The 18,359-nt window shown below is 41.2% G+C and overlaps 1 protein-coding gene across 3 annotated transcripts in view; it reads right to left on the bottom strand.

The window, feature by feature from the left end:
- CADM2 (cell adhesion molecule 2) overlaps positions 1-18,062 on the bottom strand; it is a 607,683-nt gene extending 589,621 nt beyond the window's left edge. For 2 of the 3 annotated variants that reach the window (XM_032678665.1, XM_032678663.1), the window contains exon 1: positions 17,478-18,062. In XM_032678665.1, coding sequence (XP_032534556.1) covers positions 17,478-17,538 — 61 coding nt within the window. In that variant the 5' untranslated portion in view covers positions 17,539-18,062. The remainder of the gene's footprint in view (positions 1-17,477) is intronic. The other variant, XM_032678664.1, reaches the window with a different exon arrangement.
- Between the last annotated feature and the right edge of the window lie 297 nt (positions 18,063-18,359).

The following is an 18,359-nucleotide window of genomic DNA, read 5'->3' on the forward strand; positions in this document are numbered from 1 at the left end:
TCCAAGTGACCTCCTGGTGTTGCAAATTTCAGGTTGTTTTTGTGGGAAAAGGAGGTTGCATTAACACTTACATTTGTTACCATTTCAAATTACCTTTTTTAGGGTTAATAAGCTCAAATGCTTGCAAAACAAGCGAAAAGCTTAAAAACACTGGAAGTATTTATATCAGACACTTGTGTTTCCATTCATTCTGCTTATCTTGCAGCCTAAGAAATTCACAAGTTTAACACATGAACTCCTGCAGCTACCAAAAAAAAAAAAACAAATAAAGAATTTAACCAATTTTAACTAAAATGGTTGCATTTGATGAATGGCAAACGGACACCCTCCCATTTCACAGAAATTAATGATGCCTCTTCAGCGAAGAGCATCTGTTTCATGAAAGTAGGACAAAGGCTGGAATGTAGCACAGCCTTTCACATCCAGCATTAACCAGATGACCCACGATGACCTGGAACAGCATAATTCTGACTCTGCTGAACTAGCCAGTGCCGGGTCTTCCATAACTCATCTGTAGTGACATCAACACTCCAAAACCAAATAGCACATATTTTTTGGTGTGACTTTTATTTACAGAGGCAAAAAAACCCCCCAACATTTCTGGGGGAAGTTTCCATCTCTCCCTTCCAGAGCACTTCAGTTATTGCACTTAAGTTCACTTTAGTTTTGCCCAGTTTTTCTCGTCAGAAGACAACTTTTGCATTGAGATTTAATTTTTGAGCTTTATCAGTGCAAATCAAGTTATGAAAATTATAGAGTTAAAAATATATATTATATATAAAGTTATACGTAGTTTGCAAGTCTATACATAAATACAGTTAAAATGTGCATATTCAATAAATGCAGCCTATACAACACATACTGCTTAAATAACAGAAGAAGTAACCTGACTCTTTCCAAACTTCTGAACAAGAAATTTTACTGACCACAATGGATACTGCATTTTAAGCTGGCCTAGATCTCACTCAAAACTCTGAATTTCAGCATGCTTTTAGCCTTCTACTACAACACTACAAATAGAAAGCAAGACCAATGACTGGATCTGTTTTAGTACAGCTATTGGAGGATCTGATACTAAAAAAATTTCACTGAGAAAAATGGGACAGGTACTCACAAAACGTTAAGTGGCTGTGTTTGCAAACAGAAGAGTAAGAAAAATAAGTATATTGAAGATGAACTACACGAGGCTAATCAGCTCAGCCACAGCCCTGTGATGTTTCTAGTCTGGAGAGCTCCTCTTTCAGCCTCCTCCCCTTGCTATAGGCTACTGAACTGTAACTACTCAGAAGATACACTTTATATAGAATAAGAAAGGCTCAACACAAGAGTTAGTGCAGAACCAAGAGTTCTCCTTTACTTCATACTTTGTCTCACTGTATTTTGAGAGGAGAAAGCTTCAAAAATGCAAATGTTGAAAGAAGTTTGCCAGCAGACAGAGCAACACAAAAAGGACAAACAGCCACTCCTTTAGCCAACATTCTAGGTGGCTGAAAGCATCATTTCTTGTATCATTTTAATGAACAAACTTTAGCACTTCCGCAATCTCAACAGACTATTTTGAGGTGGGGGAGAAAGAGTTTTTGAGTTGCTGGGATCATCAGACAACTTAAAAGTATTCATGAGTGCAAACTACAGAATAGTAGTACTTATTTAACAAATTCTTGCTGGGATGCAGCTGCTGGCAAATAAGCCTAGATAAAATGGTCCTGTTATATGTATGAGGTTTCTACACGGCAATTACTTAAGATTTACAGTTTATGCACTCAGCAAGTTGAGAAAAATGCCAACACGCTTGTGTGGCTGAATGACTCCATATACTGTGACTGCACCTTTGAATTTTCACAGACAAGTACACAGCACATTCCTACAATTCCAGCTGCAATTGCAAAAAAATTATAGACAACACACAAGTAATTCCGTTGCAGTAACAAAATCTCAATTTTATCTGAGCATTGATACCGATTACTTTTGTGTTTCACAATGAAAATAAACAGAATTGCAAATGATACAGTTCCCCACAGATGAAAGGAGACAATCATCTTTGATTCATCTTAGATAACTGGCTTTGTGGCAGAAGAGTTAGTGTTTTATTTATTTTATTTTATCATTTTTTTTTTAAGTGTTGCCAACAAAGTTTCACGCACACTTAAAATTCTTCAGGGGTGGGGGGAGAGTGGCTGGCAAAAAAAACCCCAACAACTTCTTTCCTGGATATTGGGAACATTTGCAAACAGTCAGCTAAAAAATTGAATTACATTCATCAAATAAAATAATTGCCCTATCTTCTTGATCATTTATTTTCAGTATTGATCTAGATGGATGTACACAAACAATTCTTTGCCTATCTCATAATACCTATTTAATTCCCCTATATTTGCAATGTTATGCACAGATAGAGGTTTTCAAGAGGAATTAATCATGGCAAACACTATGAAAACCTCTGAAAGAAACCTGCATACTCTCATGAGCCTGAGCAGCCTTGGAGCTCAGTTTAATTAGTATTAATTTTAAATCGTTAAATCCAAAGTTTCTGAGATCTCATTATCAGGGAAAAGAAAGAGTAACCACTTAGCTTACTCTAAATATTAAATATTTCCTTTAAGTTACATACTTGGAAGAAAGACTTCCAGTTAAATTCTCTATATACATCCGTTTAGTTTTAATCTGAAGTATGAGTTGTCTAGAGTTGTACTGAAGAAACGAACCAAAGTCATACCCTATACTGAAGGTAAACTAAAGAGTTTTGTTTTAGCTATATTTTAAAGTAAACAGCTACTGTAACTGTGGCAACTGAACCTATGAAAACAACGGGAAAGTCCTTGGAAATATCAAAAGAAGCTATTCAAGAACTATAACCCCAGCAAAAGCTGAGGTATTGTTACGAAAAACAAGGTAATTCTCTATTGTCCCCTTTTCACAACCTGCACCCCTTCCATAGACACAATGAAAGTTAAGTTGTTCTTACTTGTCATTTTTACCAAATCAGACATTAATGTTTAGTGTTATCTCCATTATCCTCACTCAAATCCAAGCAAGGGAAAAAAAAAAAAAAAAAACAAAATCCCACAAAATTTTGTCTTATATCTGAGATAAGAAAATCCTGTGCTGAAGTTTCAGATGAGAATGGTTTCCTCATGTTTTGGCCCAAAACAGATGACAATTTCATGTTCATTCAGACTTCTTCAACGGATTTAATGTATTTAAAATATCACGTCTTATGTCAGCACACTGACATAAGACCAAAAAAAAACCTAAACACCTAGATAATGCAGGAAGAAGAGATGAAAGAGCAGATTAAAAGAGAATAAACCTGAAAATGGAACACAAAGCCTAAAAGATCTTGGAAATACAAGAATGTTAAAAAAAAAAATACCATTTTCTCACAAATAAAAATGCAAAGTATATTATGGTTCCTTTAAATTGTGGCATTTTCTGGGATTAGAAAAGTAACCTTATATATGGTGTCATCTTGCACTTCATGTTTAAATTATTCATTGTAATGTAAGCCAAGGGAAAAGCCTGCAGTGGTAATCTCAATGATTTCTAACATAAGTTACCTAAAACTCAGTACCTAATTCAGATCTGGTAATATGTGGGGGGGGGACCCAACAATCCAGCATTATTGTAATGTACTCAGAAAGCAAATCTGAGCTTTAGTGATCACAGAATCATATGAGTTAGAAAGGGCCTTAAAGATGATCTAGTTCCAACCCCCACACATTTCATGCTTTCAGAATCACTGTGTTTCCCAGAACCTACACAAAACAGATGAAATAATTTTTTATCATGTATTTGCTCTGGTTTATTTCAAATAATAACCCTCTCTCCTTCTCAGGTCTGAGACTCAACCAGCATCCATTTTCTAAAAATTATTTTGGAACGCTGTCGAAATCACAGGACATTTCCAGTGCAACAGGCTAAAATTAGATTCCTAAATCTGTAACTTAGAAAAATCTCTCAGTAAAACAACAGAACTTCTGACTCTATCACCTCACTCCTTCTCATGTTCATGCTTCACCGCTTTGAAAGGAGTGGGCTGGTGCAGAAAGACTTAGAAGAGGTTCTTTATTTACTTATTGACCTCCCAGACCCACCTAAAATACAGCACACAAATGGTCAATTCTGTTTGTTTTGAATGAGAATAACTGAAAAGAAGTAGCTACTAGAAATAAATTATCTTTCTTTCCAGTCAAATGTTTCTTTAGGAGGATGCCTGCACACAGGAGGACTTGATTCAGGTGTCCAACACCTTCCTGGGAAAAAAGAGGCAAATACTGCAAAAATTCAGTTCTTCCAATATCCATGAGTATGTGCTAATCCACAGACTGCAGGCTGTGGGAGAAAGCAGAAGCTTCTTAAGGTAGTTAGTTTAAGAGTTTTCAATTTATAATAACATGCATTCAGAAATCTTCTGCACATTTGTACCCAATTACAGGTAGGAACGCATAACCTATTAACTCACCCCTTTTACAACTTAATATTCTGCTAACCTGTGCAAACTGAACCACTATCTCTGAGATACAATTCTGGAATAAGCAAGTGCTAAGCACTGCATTAACTCTGGCAGTGAGTTTTTATTAACAGTTTCTAATGGTACAAACCAAAAACGTTCCACAAAGCCAACTAACACATGCAGTATACCAAAACTACTGAAGTGACTTCTACTTCAGAGACAAGAATATTTAATTCTCAGGAATAAAAAAAGGATTTTTAAAATTCTTTCTTTGTGAATTAGAGTTGTTTTGGGTTTCTTTCCTTTTTTCAAAAAAATATCAAAACACCTTTTGGTGCTTTTCAAACACTGGAACAACAATAACTACACCTGTGACACTGAAATCTTACCAAAAAATTAACATAAAACGAATCATCATAAAATGAATTACTTTTAGCCTTGGTAGATATTAATTTTCAATTGTATGAGTATTATTTGTATATGTCACAAAATCTCTAATTTGAGTCAAGGAAAAGCATTTTACTGTTAATAATGAACAATCAAAAAGTACAACTAAAACTTTCTTCTCTATACTCCACTGTATATATTGCAGTGCTTTAGAAGGAATAGGGGAGATAAATTCCAAGAAAAAGTGTTGTCACACTCCTCCATTAACAGCTGCAGCTTATTTTTTGAATAAGTAATTACATACTTAGAGCAAACACATTTATAACTCTGACCTAGCTAGAGCACATTTTCATCACTTTTTCAGTGCAGAAGTACATTTTCCCCTTATTTATCCTCCATCTGTTCTTTCAACATTTTAGTTTAAGCAGTGGTCAACGAGAGGCACTCTCTACAAAAGTGCTGCATACTGAAGTTGGATTCTAATTAGACATTTATTATTCTGCTGCAACACTGAACACTGATAAAACAAATCTATCCAGATTCTGGGCAGTTCATTATAATCTAGCATCACTATGTCCTACTGCAGCATTAATGGCATCGAGACAAGACAGTGATTAAAAATTTATATCTTTCTGTAAATGGAAGAAAATTTAATAAATTTGTTTTCTTGCTTAATTAATTGTGCTTTATATACTGCTACTACACAATTACAACAAATGTCTTCCAGCTATTATTGATGATCTCATTGTGCTGTTACTAAATTAGTCCCAAAGTGTTCAAGAAACTAACAACAGAAAAGGATTAAAAAGGTTCACACATGTAAACATGCTAAACTGACCTGATCAAATAATCCTAAATATACAGACAAGTAAAGAGTCAAAAAAGTTATTTGAATTAATTCTGAATTAATTCAAACTGAGAATAAAAGGAAGTATATATCGCCATGCTGAATAAAACTAAAACATTTGTTCAATGCAAAAGTTCCTTTTCATAAAGTATAAAGTGCTATATTGTGCAGTTATTAGCTCTCAGAGTAGCATTGCCAAAGAAATCTGGAACAATACCTTCTTCAAACATTTAAGACAGGTAAATTCATTTTTGAAAAGTAGTAGCCTGGTGTTCTCAGCCCATACTTAAGAATTCAGCTAAGCAACAAAGATGAAAGAACAGCACCACCTAGTTCTCTATTTAAAAGTTTTCAAATATTATCATCCATTGATTTATTTTTGTAATCTATATTCACATATGCCCGTGTATTCTGCAGCGAAATCTGTCACATTGCCATAGGAAACAATACTAACAAGTTTGTCAGGAGTTATTAAAACATCTGATGTAGATACTTCACAAGTGTGAGCTGTGAAGGAAAAAAAACACAACAAAACAAAACCAAAAGCAAAGACTTGATATGACATATGCATAGCATATGAATGCTAGAGACTTGTAGTAATACATATATTGTTCTGAGGCACCATAAACACTGGATGGATTTCTCATCCATCCCTGATACTACTTGTGGGACCATTTCTCTAATTTGACCAAAACATTGTATTTGTACTGATTCCTCCATACAGCAATCTGATACTTCACAGTATGTATATGTGTTCCAGATACAAAAAAATATATTCATGGAGCAGACATTCTGAACAAGAGGTTAAAAAACCAAATTAGAGCTCAAGCAAGTTGTTTCACAGTTACTTTTCTATTCTGCAAACAGTAGAAGCCCTTCAGAAAAGGAGTAGATATTTCAGGTGCTAGTTGGACTCAAAGTTTTCATCTCAGGAATTCCCCTTCCAGAGAACAAGAAATGTGTATTGGAGCAATCCAGAAGTTTACCAGGAGACAACGGCAGCACCTGAGAAGTTATCTACTCCTGCCCCAGAAACCACCTACTCCTAACCAAGTTTTACTAGCACAGTTGCCAGTGTTTAAACGTGATAAGCACATCACTACATATGCAGAATAGGCATTCTGTTTTGCTAGACATGCTAGATTTCCTCGGATCTCACTCACATCAGGAGGAAATAACAGCAGGGAAACAGCATTTTTGAAGACTTCTTCTGCCTTGACATTGACATTCCTAAGTCAGCTCCAATTTCTTATACTAATATACATTTCACTAGATTTTTCCTGTAAGCCTCTTAATTGAAATAAAGCACAAGTGACATTGATACTGTGAGTATTCTGGATAGCACTGTTTTACACTGAGATGGCTTGACTTGCAATATCACAGGGAAAAGGGGCGTTAACTGCACCTACAAAGTGTTTCAGCTGCATTTGAATCAAACGCTCAAATCAGCCAGTTGATTTATCTTAACTAGGAAAGGAAAGAATGAAATGCAGCCACGCTGAAATGCTCTCATGTAGCACATTTGTATCAACATGCTGAAATTCATCTAGATTGCTGGTTTTCATATGGTAGCTTTTGAAGTATTTTTCTACTCTCAAATTTGCCCCTTCTCACCGATGCCTGTAAGAAGTCTTCCATGCTGTACTGACTCAAAAAAATCAGGCTATTAATGGATGGAAGAGACTAGAGCCTTATGCCTACCTCACTAAAAAGCATTTGAAACTGATGCCCCTGGCAGGACTCAGGCTCCAGTGCCAGGGACTGACTCCCACTGCTTCCCCTCCTGCCTTCTCTCAGTGCACATTTGAGGAAGGTAGAGAAGTAGTGGGAAGAAAACAACAATAATTTTAAAAAATTAAAAAAAAAAAAAAAGAAAAAAGGAAAAAAAAGTCTAAGCCAGCTATCATATCCCTCTCAGGTATTTTCTCCTCAAAGTAGGGAGAAGGATGTCCTCTCACAGCTTCTACAGAATGCACGTCCCCTAAAATCTTTCCTTGTTGCGTTTTGTTTCCTGCGGAGAGGAAGAGGTGGAGAGGTATGGCAGGAGAAAGGAGAAAAGGCACACTTCATCTTGCAACCCTGCAGTCATACAGGGGTTTGTCCCAGCCTAACCTTCATACATGTCCTTGTCTTTCACAGTAAAGGCTTCTGTGGAGACTCTGGAAGGGAAGTTTTATTCCTAGAGAAAATTAAGTGCCCACATTCCCTGCCCTCCATCTATCCATGTACCTACGTATCATCCACGTGTTGTCATGGCATAGCTCACTTGTTGCAGAATTGACACATCAATGTAAACAGACTAGACAGGATCCAAATTTGAGGCCTTTATCCTCACAATCTTAAGAAAGCAAATCCCTCATGCACACAGATCAGGGCTACTGCTGTTTCCCCACCACAAGCCTTGCAGCAGCGAACAGAAGAAAAAGAGAAGTTTGTTTTTCTTGACAGGTTTCCCAGGCAGACAAGGCCTAAAGGGAGATTACCCTGCATTTATCTGTGACCAGCCAGTCACCTATCTTGAAATTTCTTTCTGAAGATGTTAACTTTCTGGAAGAAGTTTGAATCATAAGAGTTTTTAAAGACCAATTAAAAGAAAAAAATAAGCCTATGATATCAACTCATTAAATGGCAAATTTTCATTTGTTTAGTTTATGTGATAAAGGCTACTACATTCTGGTTTCCTACTGTGATTTACAATATATTTCAGTTTGCAATAGACAAAATCTAATGAACAACAAATGTGTCTGCACTTCCAAATCCTGCGGTACAGATGTCACAGTAAATGACAACTATCCCTTATAGGACATGTTTAACTACCTCCTTTATCCAGATTTTCTGTTACTCCATTTTGCATCAGACCAGGAGAAAACTGTGCTTTGGTAGAACAGGAGTATCCCTTGCTTTTGTAACAGAAAAAGACAAATCTGTATGAAATCTGATATAACTCTTTTCTCAAAATTCAAAAATGGTTTGGGAAATTCTGCAATCACATCATTTTCAAGGACGTTCCCAACTATTGCTTGCACAAGATATATAAAAACCTAGTCACTTAAACCAATCTTATCCTCCAAGCTATTTTCAAATTACATTAATCTTGTGTGTTAAACATACGTGAGCGTTCCTGTAAATAAGTCTATAGGCCATTGAGGCTTTTCTCTAGCATAAATAAAAACAAATGGCCCATGTATTTCTATTGATTATGTGCCTTCCCCAGCGCCTCCAAAATTCACCATTCCGAATGCAGCAAAGCAATAATGAATTAAAGTTTGCAAAACAAAGATGACTTAGGAAGCAGAAAACAATTTTACTCCGATCTAGTTCAAAAACTCAAGCTTATTTTGTAGGGAAGGTACCGAAATTATGCGAGCTTTGGACCATTCTTTAAAGAGTGAATGAGATTTACTTGCCCTAAGAACGGTATGCATTTCGCATTTTGCATACCAAAAGGAAGCATTAACCAGCAGTTTGTAAACCATAAAACTTCACATTGACTAAGGAGAGAGATGCCAAATACTTGACAAATACTTGATTAAAAAATCCGGATAAGGTAAGAAGAATGTTCTGAAGAAGTCGGGCAAATCGTCAAGGTGCTAGCCCACACATAACTTATACACTGCCTGGGTTCAAAACCACATCATCTTGATTGTGTTTATATAAGCAGCAGTCAAGATATTCCCTAAGACATGTTAGACTGAGGAGTCCAGCCTTTAAAGGAAGCACAGTCTATAAAGCTACTTCACTGCTAATTTGGTTTTATATCAAAAGATGAGACACACTCTCTTTTAATATGCAATGTCCTATTAGTTGTCAAATTTTATATTTAAGTTCTGAAAAGCTCCTCAATGTTAGGAGTTGCTAATTTTGGTACAACTGTTTTTAATTTAAAATTGAAGGGATTCTGCTTCCACTGCACTGATATAATTTTTCATTAACCGCGATTATCATTGAACAAGATGGTACTTATAGCTCCATATTAGTCCACATCTCACCTATTTTTCATAGCATTACAAGGCTACATGATACAAGCCTGGAGACATCAATAATGCCATTAGAAACCTGCAATGGAAAAGTTAAAAAATGGTAAAGTTAAGAGAAAACTGCAATGCCAAGCTTACTGTACTGAAGAAAATATTTCACATGACACTTAAAAATGGCCATGTCCGTTTAAGATTTCCTCCAAAGAAAAGAAGTTCTCTCATTTCCATTACTATTATCTTAGATGTTAACAAAACAATTCATATACAAGAAATACTACAATATATTTCAGTATATTATGCCATTGTATGACCTGTCACAGATTTGGGATACTATGTTATGTCAGTCCTTGATCAGTAATCAGTTTAGTAATATTTCTAGTCACTGCATTTATTTTCCAATTTGCAAATGGTTGCAGTTAGACATTTTTGTGTATTTGAAGACATAAAAAATTTCTTTCCATTCATGGTCTGTAGTGTTTTCATTTATCAAATGAAGTTTTACTTTCTCTGTACTAACTGTGCAAATGTATGGAGAATTATTCACTGTTCTCCAGTGTACCACAATGAAGCATCAAGTAGTATGTGAAGATTTACACCTCACATATAAAAAACATATTAACATTCAGGAAAGAAAACAAAAAAGAGACTTTGAAAGGGATAAATATGAGTTTGACATTGACATTAGAGCATATTTTGTACAGTCTTTTAATTAAAAGAGATTTCATTGCTTCTGCTTCAACTAGTACAGCTCTTCTCCTCGTTAAGGACCAACCAGAACAGCCTTCCTGCCTTATAGCATAGCAGGAATAAAAGCAGGTCAAGTTACACTCTTAATCCAGCAGATGTAGGTCAGTTTGGGATAAATATCGGAACAGACAGAAAATACTAAAGTGCCTGTGCCTACTACAACTGCTGCTGTGAAGTAATTTGGCCTCACTCTCTTCAGAGCTGTCAGTCAGTTGCAGTTGTTGAATTTCCATTGCTGAACTTTGAAAAAAACCCCAGAGTTTTAAGACTTAGATAGGCCTGTACAGCTGTGCTGCCTATTCAGCTGCTGCCAGAAGCAGTGGTAATAATGCAGGGGATCATTTATTGATGATACCCAGAAAGGCGTAACTGCGCTTTCAGATCTGGTCACGAATTATTTTTGCACGTAACAGCATACTCTGGTTACTTAACCAAAGGTTTTGTAATTGAATTACCATGATTAGAACCACTGTTTGTTTAATGCTGTGGTATATGAGAAGTTTAAAATACAACCAGGGTATTTTTATCTCTAGTATAAGAAAACAGTCTCTCTCTTGCGCTGTCCTTCCCATCCAACAAAGAAAATGACAGGTAGCCAACAAACTGTTTGCACAAAGATGACAACAGAGGGAATGTCAAATATACAGCTACTTAAACAACCACCATACTACATATATGATGACATACACTATTTTACAAAAAACCTAAACCTTGCCAACTCCATTCACAGAACAAAGAATAAGCTGTAGAGTTCAGTAATGCATCTCCATGTAAACAAAACTTACACAGAGGAGCTTTCAGCTCTGGAGGAGCTTTAGGTGTTCAAATTGAGAAACATAGACCATACACTAATTATTTTTCTCAAATTGAAGAGCAGCTGCCTGTGGACACTTAATATTCTTTATCAGCTATGTAAGAAAAAAGGAGAAAACTAAACTCAGTACTAAAAAATAGGAAAAAAAGTTATATGTATGAATTTATAGTAATGTAAAACTATATTAAAAGTGATTTGCTGCTACTTAAAATGTGAAAGCTATAAAAGCATTCACACTCTCCAGGAGCCATTGGATTAAACTATAAAGCAGTAAATACAACTCAGTTGTTCGTGGTTAGGAAGAAATGGTCTTTCCCTCAAAAATCCCAAACTTTTCAAGACAGCAGAAACATTTCTCCTGTAAACAAGGCTCATAAAGATCCCAAGATGTCTATGCTGCAAATAAAAGGATGGCAAAGGATGCAAGTATTTTATTTTTCACATTTACAGACGTTAGGGAAAGGAGATAGGATGACAGGTATGCAGACATTGGAAGACTCCAATGTCTCTTCCTCTCACAATCTCTGGAAAACAAAACTGACCACCTACATTCTTCGCTGAATCCTCTGGCCCTTAAAATGTTCTACACACAAAACACCAGTATTAGAAGAGAGCCCTGGAAGATGCTCTACACAGCTTCCAATGTTTTGTCACTGAAATAAATGTTCTCTGCTTCTTCCTCTCCTCTTTAAGATGCCCTTATGGTAAAGTCTTATTTATTGATACTATAAGCACCCATCCTGAGCTTAAAATGCATTAGCATAAAAGAAACTGTAAACATTTGGGCTTTGTCTTTCATTTTCATTTATAAAAGGAAAAGGAAAAGATCCTGAAATAGGTTCAGAGACAAAAGATAGAAAACCCCCACCACATTAAGAACCCTTGCAAAGACACCCACATTTCTTTTTGAAAATACTCAATTCTTTCTGAAATATTTTCATTATGTAGAAAGATAATTGTTCAAGGGAAAATTCCTGAGAGTAATCATGATTTTACAATGTATTCCTCACCACTGGATGTGATATTTGCCTTTCTTCCTTTCAAACACACCTCAAAAACTCCTTGGGAAGAAGGGATATGCTCATTAAGATCATACTTAATATCGATGCAATCCCAGAGGACTCACATACTAAACTGTGTCTAATAGTTTTACCATTCTACATTTGTTTTAGAATGCCACTGCCATGCTTTTTAAAATACACACTGTCTCTACAGAAGACCCTGCATTGTTTTGAGAGGGTCTAACTTTTAAGAATTTCTGCCTGCTGGTTAATTCAATTAAAACAAATTGAAGTAATCCTTCTTTCTCTTGGAGAAGGCATTAAGAGGACAATGACACCTTCTATTTCTACTTTTTAAATATTAAATGGAGAGGGAATAATTGTTCTAATCATTGTTCTAACACAGTCAACCACACTCTGGTTATACTGCTGTTCTTTTGGCAACTACCAGATGTCCATGTCCATTCCATACATAACAGCTGTTATCAGTTACTTAATCACCATTTGTGATGCACAAGAGAAAAAAATCACTTCAAAATCCAATCTTGACTTTACATAGCAATATTAAAAGATTAATTCTTTGGTGGAAAGAGTAAGAGTAATCAAATTCAACACATTTTGTCAATAGTAGGATCAGGTCAGAGTGATGAGAAAGCTAATTATGAGAACTAAGGCTTCTATAATAATAAACTATAACTTCAAGACATTTACAGTACATTATAATGGAATTGCAACTGACAAGTAAATTTAAAAGCAGAGGGAGATTCACTGCTTTACATTTCTGAAATAATATTAAAAAAAAAAAAAGAAAAACAAAACCAACAAGAAAGTGGACAAGAAAAATGAATTTGTTTCAACAGAGGTTCTTCTCTTGATCAGCATTTCTACGGAGTTACTTCTTTGATGAGAAACTTCAAAACTGTTTACTGTTAATTTGATGATATTAACTTGATAAATACTTTGAGTGCAAGAGTGATAAATATTATGTGAGTGAGTCATCCCTATTCATGTACTCCTCAGGGAAGTTGTGTGACATCATCAATGGGAATTTGGATTGTTTAGTTACGTCGTGTTCTAAACCTGAATGTGAACTGCTATATGATGACTATCAATAAAAATGCATGAGGAAATCAAGTAAAAGAATTCATAAAATATGAACTAGCCTGGGAACTAAGCAGCTAATAAACCTACCAGGCCTTGGATAGAGTGATGGAAGTCATAGAAAGAAAAACACCGTCAAGTAGAGTAATATGTTTGATGTTTCAACTTGTGCTATTCCAAATAAAGACTGTATTAAAACTACTGTCTTTTATTCTGTAATTGTCTACACCCTTGCAGACCTTACAGAATTACAACTGCATGTGTTTGACTCGCTGTACACTGTATTAGCACATGAGCACTTTGCTGTCAAGACAACCCCTATGCACGCAGCATTAGGTTGCCTGGATTTTGCTAACAGAAACCCAACAGAAAATTCAAACCAGAATCTAGACACAGAAGATACTGAGTAATGTACGATAACTTCATCTTAAATCAGCTTACATGATCTCAGAAGTAGTCATTTGCATATTCGTCCAGGTTTGTTTGCGGGTTTCTTAATTCTGCCCGTAACAGATCTGGGCTAATGAAAAAAAGAGTCTCACCCAAAAGCAATTACCTGTCTTCACTGATTTGTTGCATCAGTGACCACAGTTTCAGACAAATTAAAGAATCCCTACATCATTTTCATTAGTAGACAGGTTGCACAAGAAGTATTTGAAGCATAGGAAGAAACCACGTTGAGAAGGTTTGCCCATTGTTGGCAAATCTTGGAAGCAGATCATTTGCTCCCACACCCGGCACTATCCAGTGCCTTCTTGGAGCGGAGCACATTAAGGCATTAGATGCCATTTGCATTATCACACAGCAGGGGGCTACAGCAGCTACAATTCCAGGATAATCCTAACCTGTATCTGTACCCTATGAATCCAACGGAACTATTTTTATTGTTACAGTTTCTCACGTGGTACCTCTTGACAACAACAAGCTTACTCGTCAGGTTGCATAAAAACAGCTCAGACGATGTACCTGAGTTATTCTAAAAACATGCCCCCCTTCAACTGTTAAATTTTGCCTGAGTAAGAGTAAATTCATGAAGCAAAAAAGCAATCAGAATACAACAAAAAAGTAAGGCTGGCTGTAAACATAAATAACAGCTTAACCCCTTGGGACATCATTTAAGTACTCCAGAATCATTACAGAGCACAAGCTAAGAACAACTGCAGCCAGAGATCCTACTATTTTCACAGCAAACGCTGGAGAGGGCAGAGCAGACTAATATCGTACCCGAACTCAGCTGACAAACTGCTTCTCAGCCCAACATGTTATTAGTCCCTCCTCCACCTCCATCGCTCCCCTTTCACAGCAAGCAGTTGACACTGGCCTCTTTTACTTCTTGTTTGCCTCCTTTCTGAAGGGACTGCTTGCTGCTAATGCTATTCTGTGCACAAGCTGAGAAGAATTATTCTATGTCCTCTTCCCTCAGCTGATGCTTCATCAATACTCAGGACAGATTTCTTAAGCAAGTCTCTCCACAGACCATGCCAGAAAGGCACACTTCCATACAGGACACACGTCAGCTTGACTCTCTGTCACCTTGTGTTTAATTAGCTTCAGTTTCACCAACAGAAACCATCCATAATTACAGTCCAGAAGTGCTTCAAATCCTCAGAACAAAGATCTTATTCACGTAAAAAGCTGACGAAAAACCTGCATCTCCCATGGCCCACAAGCAGAAAACTGGAGGATTCTAACAAATCCACTCAGCCACTTCACAACACAGTTTGGGCAAGTCAGTCAAGCCAGCAGCAAGAACTACTTTTAAATGCAGCTATAAAGCTATCAAAAAGCAATGTGTCTAATATGGTAACTGACTGCTATTTGTGTCAAAATAAATGGCAGAAACTGAGAAAACAACGTTTATGAAGTTGCACTGTAAGGTGAGCTGAAAGAATTTGATATTCTGTCAGATACAGTTGCTACCGAGGACAGTCTTCCAGAAAATATTTACTCCTCTTCTCCATCCTCCTTTACCTTAGGAGAAAAGGATAGGAGAAATTACTTCCTCTCACTCCTGCCTGAGTGTTACAGGTTCTTTATATTCCCTTGAAGCAGCTCTCTGCTGAAGTGCAGTACACAGAGTGCCTAAGTATTTTTGATTGAAGTTTTAATCAGGAGCTGAAAAAATAACTGTGTGAGAAACCGAAGAGAGGGGAGATGTTTTACACACGCAGAGGGCAAGCTGGGTAATGTGTTAAGCATCGCTTTTGCCCATCTGCAAGGACAGGCCCAATCTGGCTGTTTTCACACAGTCGCAGTCAGGTTTGTATTACACCCCGTTTCTTGCAACATGTTTTTTACCTGACGCAGTTCACAGAGTTACATTCTGCCTGGCACGCTCCCTAAACTGCAGTGAAAGACATCACTGTTTTTAATCACTGGTTTACTCTCAAAACTGCGCTGCGCTGAATGCGGCTGATTGCATCTTAGGAGAGATCAAATCCTCCTCCTCCAGCAGCAGCCCCGATTTTATTGGTGACAGAAAGTCAGTCCAGACGCTTCCCACCCCCCCGCTCCTTTGCAGGGCAATGAATTGACAATTCACAGGGAAATGCAAAAGGCAGAGAGGAGCCAGCCCCCAGGTGCAGCGCGCCGCACATGCCCCAATAAATAATCCTGTATAGCACCAACACAGCGGCTCCTTGTGCGGTGACGTACCGGGCAACCCATAAACATCGGGAAAGAATACAAATAATCCGCCCGACGGAACCGTCCTTCGCAGTTGCCCAGAGCACTCCCTTCCCCTTCCATCCCTTCTCGCCTCCTCGGCCCGTAACTTCCCCGGGAAGTGGAGTGCAGGGCACTCCGGGGGGGGGTCTGGATGATGTGGGGTGTGGGGGGTACGAGGCTCGTGTGTTTCGGGGAACCCGGGCGGCTGCCTGTGCCCCCGCTCCGGGCTTCCAGCCACAGCTCCCTCCGGAGATCGCCCGACACATGACGCAGCCATGTGAAACGCGAGATACATTAAACTTGACGTGAGATGGCACAACGGAGGCGAAAAAAAGAAAAAGGAAAAAAAGAAAAGAAAAGGAAAAAAAATCTTACAAGGCCACTTAGTTTTAATCGACTCTTCGCTTCTCTCTCCCACACCGAGACGCCCCGCACGCCGAGCGAGGGAAGGGCAGGGAGATGCCCCGCCGGCCAGCGGAGTTGCTGCGCGGTGGTTCCCCGACCCCCGGGGCCGCCGCCCCCCCGACCGTCACCTCCCACCGTGTGGTCCCCAAAGCGGCCGGGGGGCCGCGCCGTCATCCCGAACACCGCTCAGGGAGGGAGGGAGGGATGCAGGGGGCGAGCTCCCGGCGGCAGCGCAGCGGGCTCGGCTCCCGGCTCGGCTCCCCCCAGAGCGGGAGGGGGCTCGGGAAGCTCCCGCAGGCACCTCGCAGCGCCTCGCGGGGGCTTCCCTGCGCGGCGGCCGCTCCATCCGACTTGGCCGGATAACGGGAATGAAGGGGAAGAGAGCGGCGGCGGGGAGGAGGAGGGAGAGGGGGAATATACATCCAGTCTGCAAACTAGCCGCAGGATGAGCCGCCTGGAGCAGGATGGTGAAGGGATCTGGCTGCTGAACCCGCGGCTCATCCGATTACCCTACGTGCACATCTTATGCCTCGCACACAGACACGCACTCCCGGCGCCATCCCCCCCCTCCCCCCCGATCCCGCCGCCCCCCCCGCCGGGGAGGGAGGCACGGCTGGAGCCCGCACGTTCCCCGGGATGTTGTTGCGGCGCTCACGCCGCTGCTGCGGCTGCACCCGCACTTTCGGGGGCACGTTTTGCGGCGGGAGAGCGGGCGAGGAGGGGACGGGGGAGCCGGAGGGGGATGAGGGGGTTCCACGAGCGACTGGCGGCGGCGGGGGAGGTGGTGGTGTAGGTGGAGGGAGAAGAGCGGAGGGCGAAGGAGGGCGGGAAGAGGCTGACGTTGGAAGGGCAGGAAGGGTTAACAGCCGTGCGGCGCTTCAGCGCTGGATAGCGCTACCCGGGCGGGAGGCTGGAGGAGCCCGGGGAGGGGGGAAGCCGGGAGAGGAGCGAGGGAGGGAGCGGGTCAAGAGTGGGGCGGTGGGCAGGGGGGGAGCCTGGGATGCCCCGGGCCGCGGCGGTGCCCCCCCGGCGTCCGTCCCTCCCCGCGCGTGGGGCAGGGGTGGGGAGGAGGCGGTACCTTGTACGAGGATCCCGCAGAGGCTGTAGAAGCGCAGGAGCGCGCCGGGCTTCAGCCGCATCCTGGGGGCTCCCCTCGGGCTGGGTGGGCGCCAGGCACGCAGATCCGCAGCCTCCCGCCGCTCCGCTCTCCGGGCGCTTCCTTCCCCCCGCAGGAGCCGCCGTCGCCGCCGCCTCCGCCGCAGTGTCTCCCTCGCTGTATCCAGTGGGGTGAGGAGGAGGAGGAGGAGGAGGAGGACCAGGGTCGCGGGGGTGGATTGGGGAGGGAGGAGGAGGAGGAGGAAAGAGCGGCTCTCTCCGCTGGCTCCGGCGCTGCTGGGCAGGTTCAGGTTCCCACCGCGGAGCGGTGCCAGGTGCCCCCGCCGGCTCCCCTCGCCCCTGCCGGCGCGTCCGTCCGTCTCTCCGCTCGCCTCTCCTGTGCTGTCCCGTCTCGTCCCGTCCCGGTGGCGGGAGGAGGGGAGAGGAGGGGTGGGATGCGCAGGGACTCGGCTCCGCTCCCGCCGCTTCCCGGCGCGACACACAAGGGCACTCTGGGCTCGCCGGGCTCCCCCGGCCCGGCCCCGCCCACCGCGCACGCCCCGCCTCTTTCTGGAGAAACCACGCCCCCTAAGCCACGCCCCCAGCGCCACACCCCGGCCCTCCCCGCGCCGTGGCCACGCCTCCGCTTCGCCCTTGGCCACGCCCCCACCCCTGCGGCCCCGCCCCTCAGGTGGGCGCGTGAGTGGCGTGCGCGGCAGCCCAATAGCCGGCGCCCGACATCGGCCGTGCGGCCAATGAGGTGGCGCGTTACAAAGCGAACGGGCGTTCCTCTGCGCCAGGCTCGCTGAGTGGCGGCCGGCTCGGGCCAATCGCGAGGGGCGGCGGCCGCGCGGCCGCGCTACAG

Source organism: Chiroxiphia lanceolata, chromosome 2, assembly GCF_009829145.1.
Source record: "Chiroxiphia lanceolata isolate bChiLan1 chromosome 2, bChiLan1.pri, whole genome shotgun sequence".
NCBI classification, from domain to species: Eukaryota; Metazoa; Chordata; class Aves; order Passeriformes; family Pipridae; genus Chiroxiphia; species Chiroxiphia lanceolata.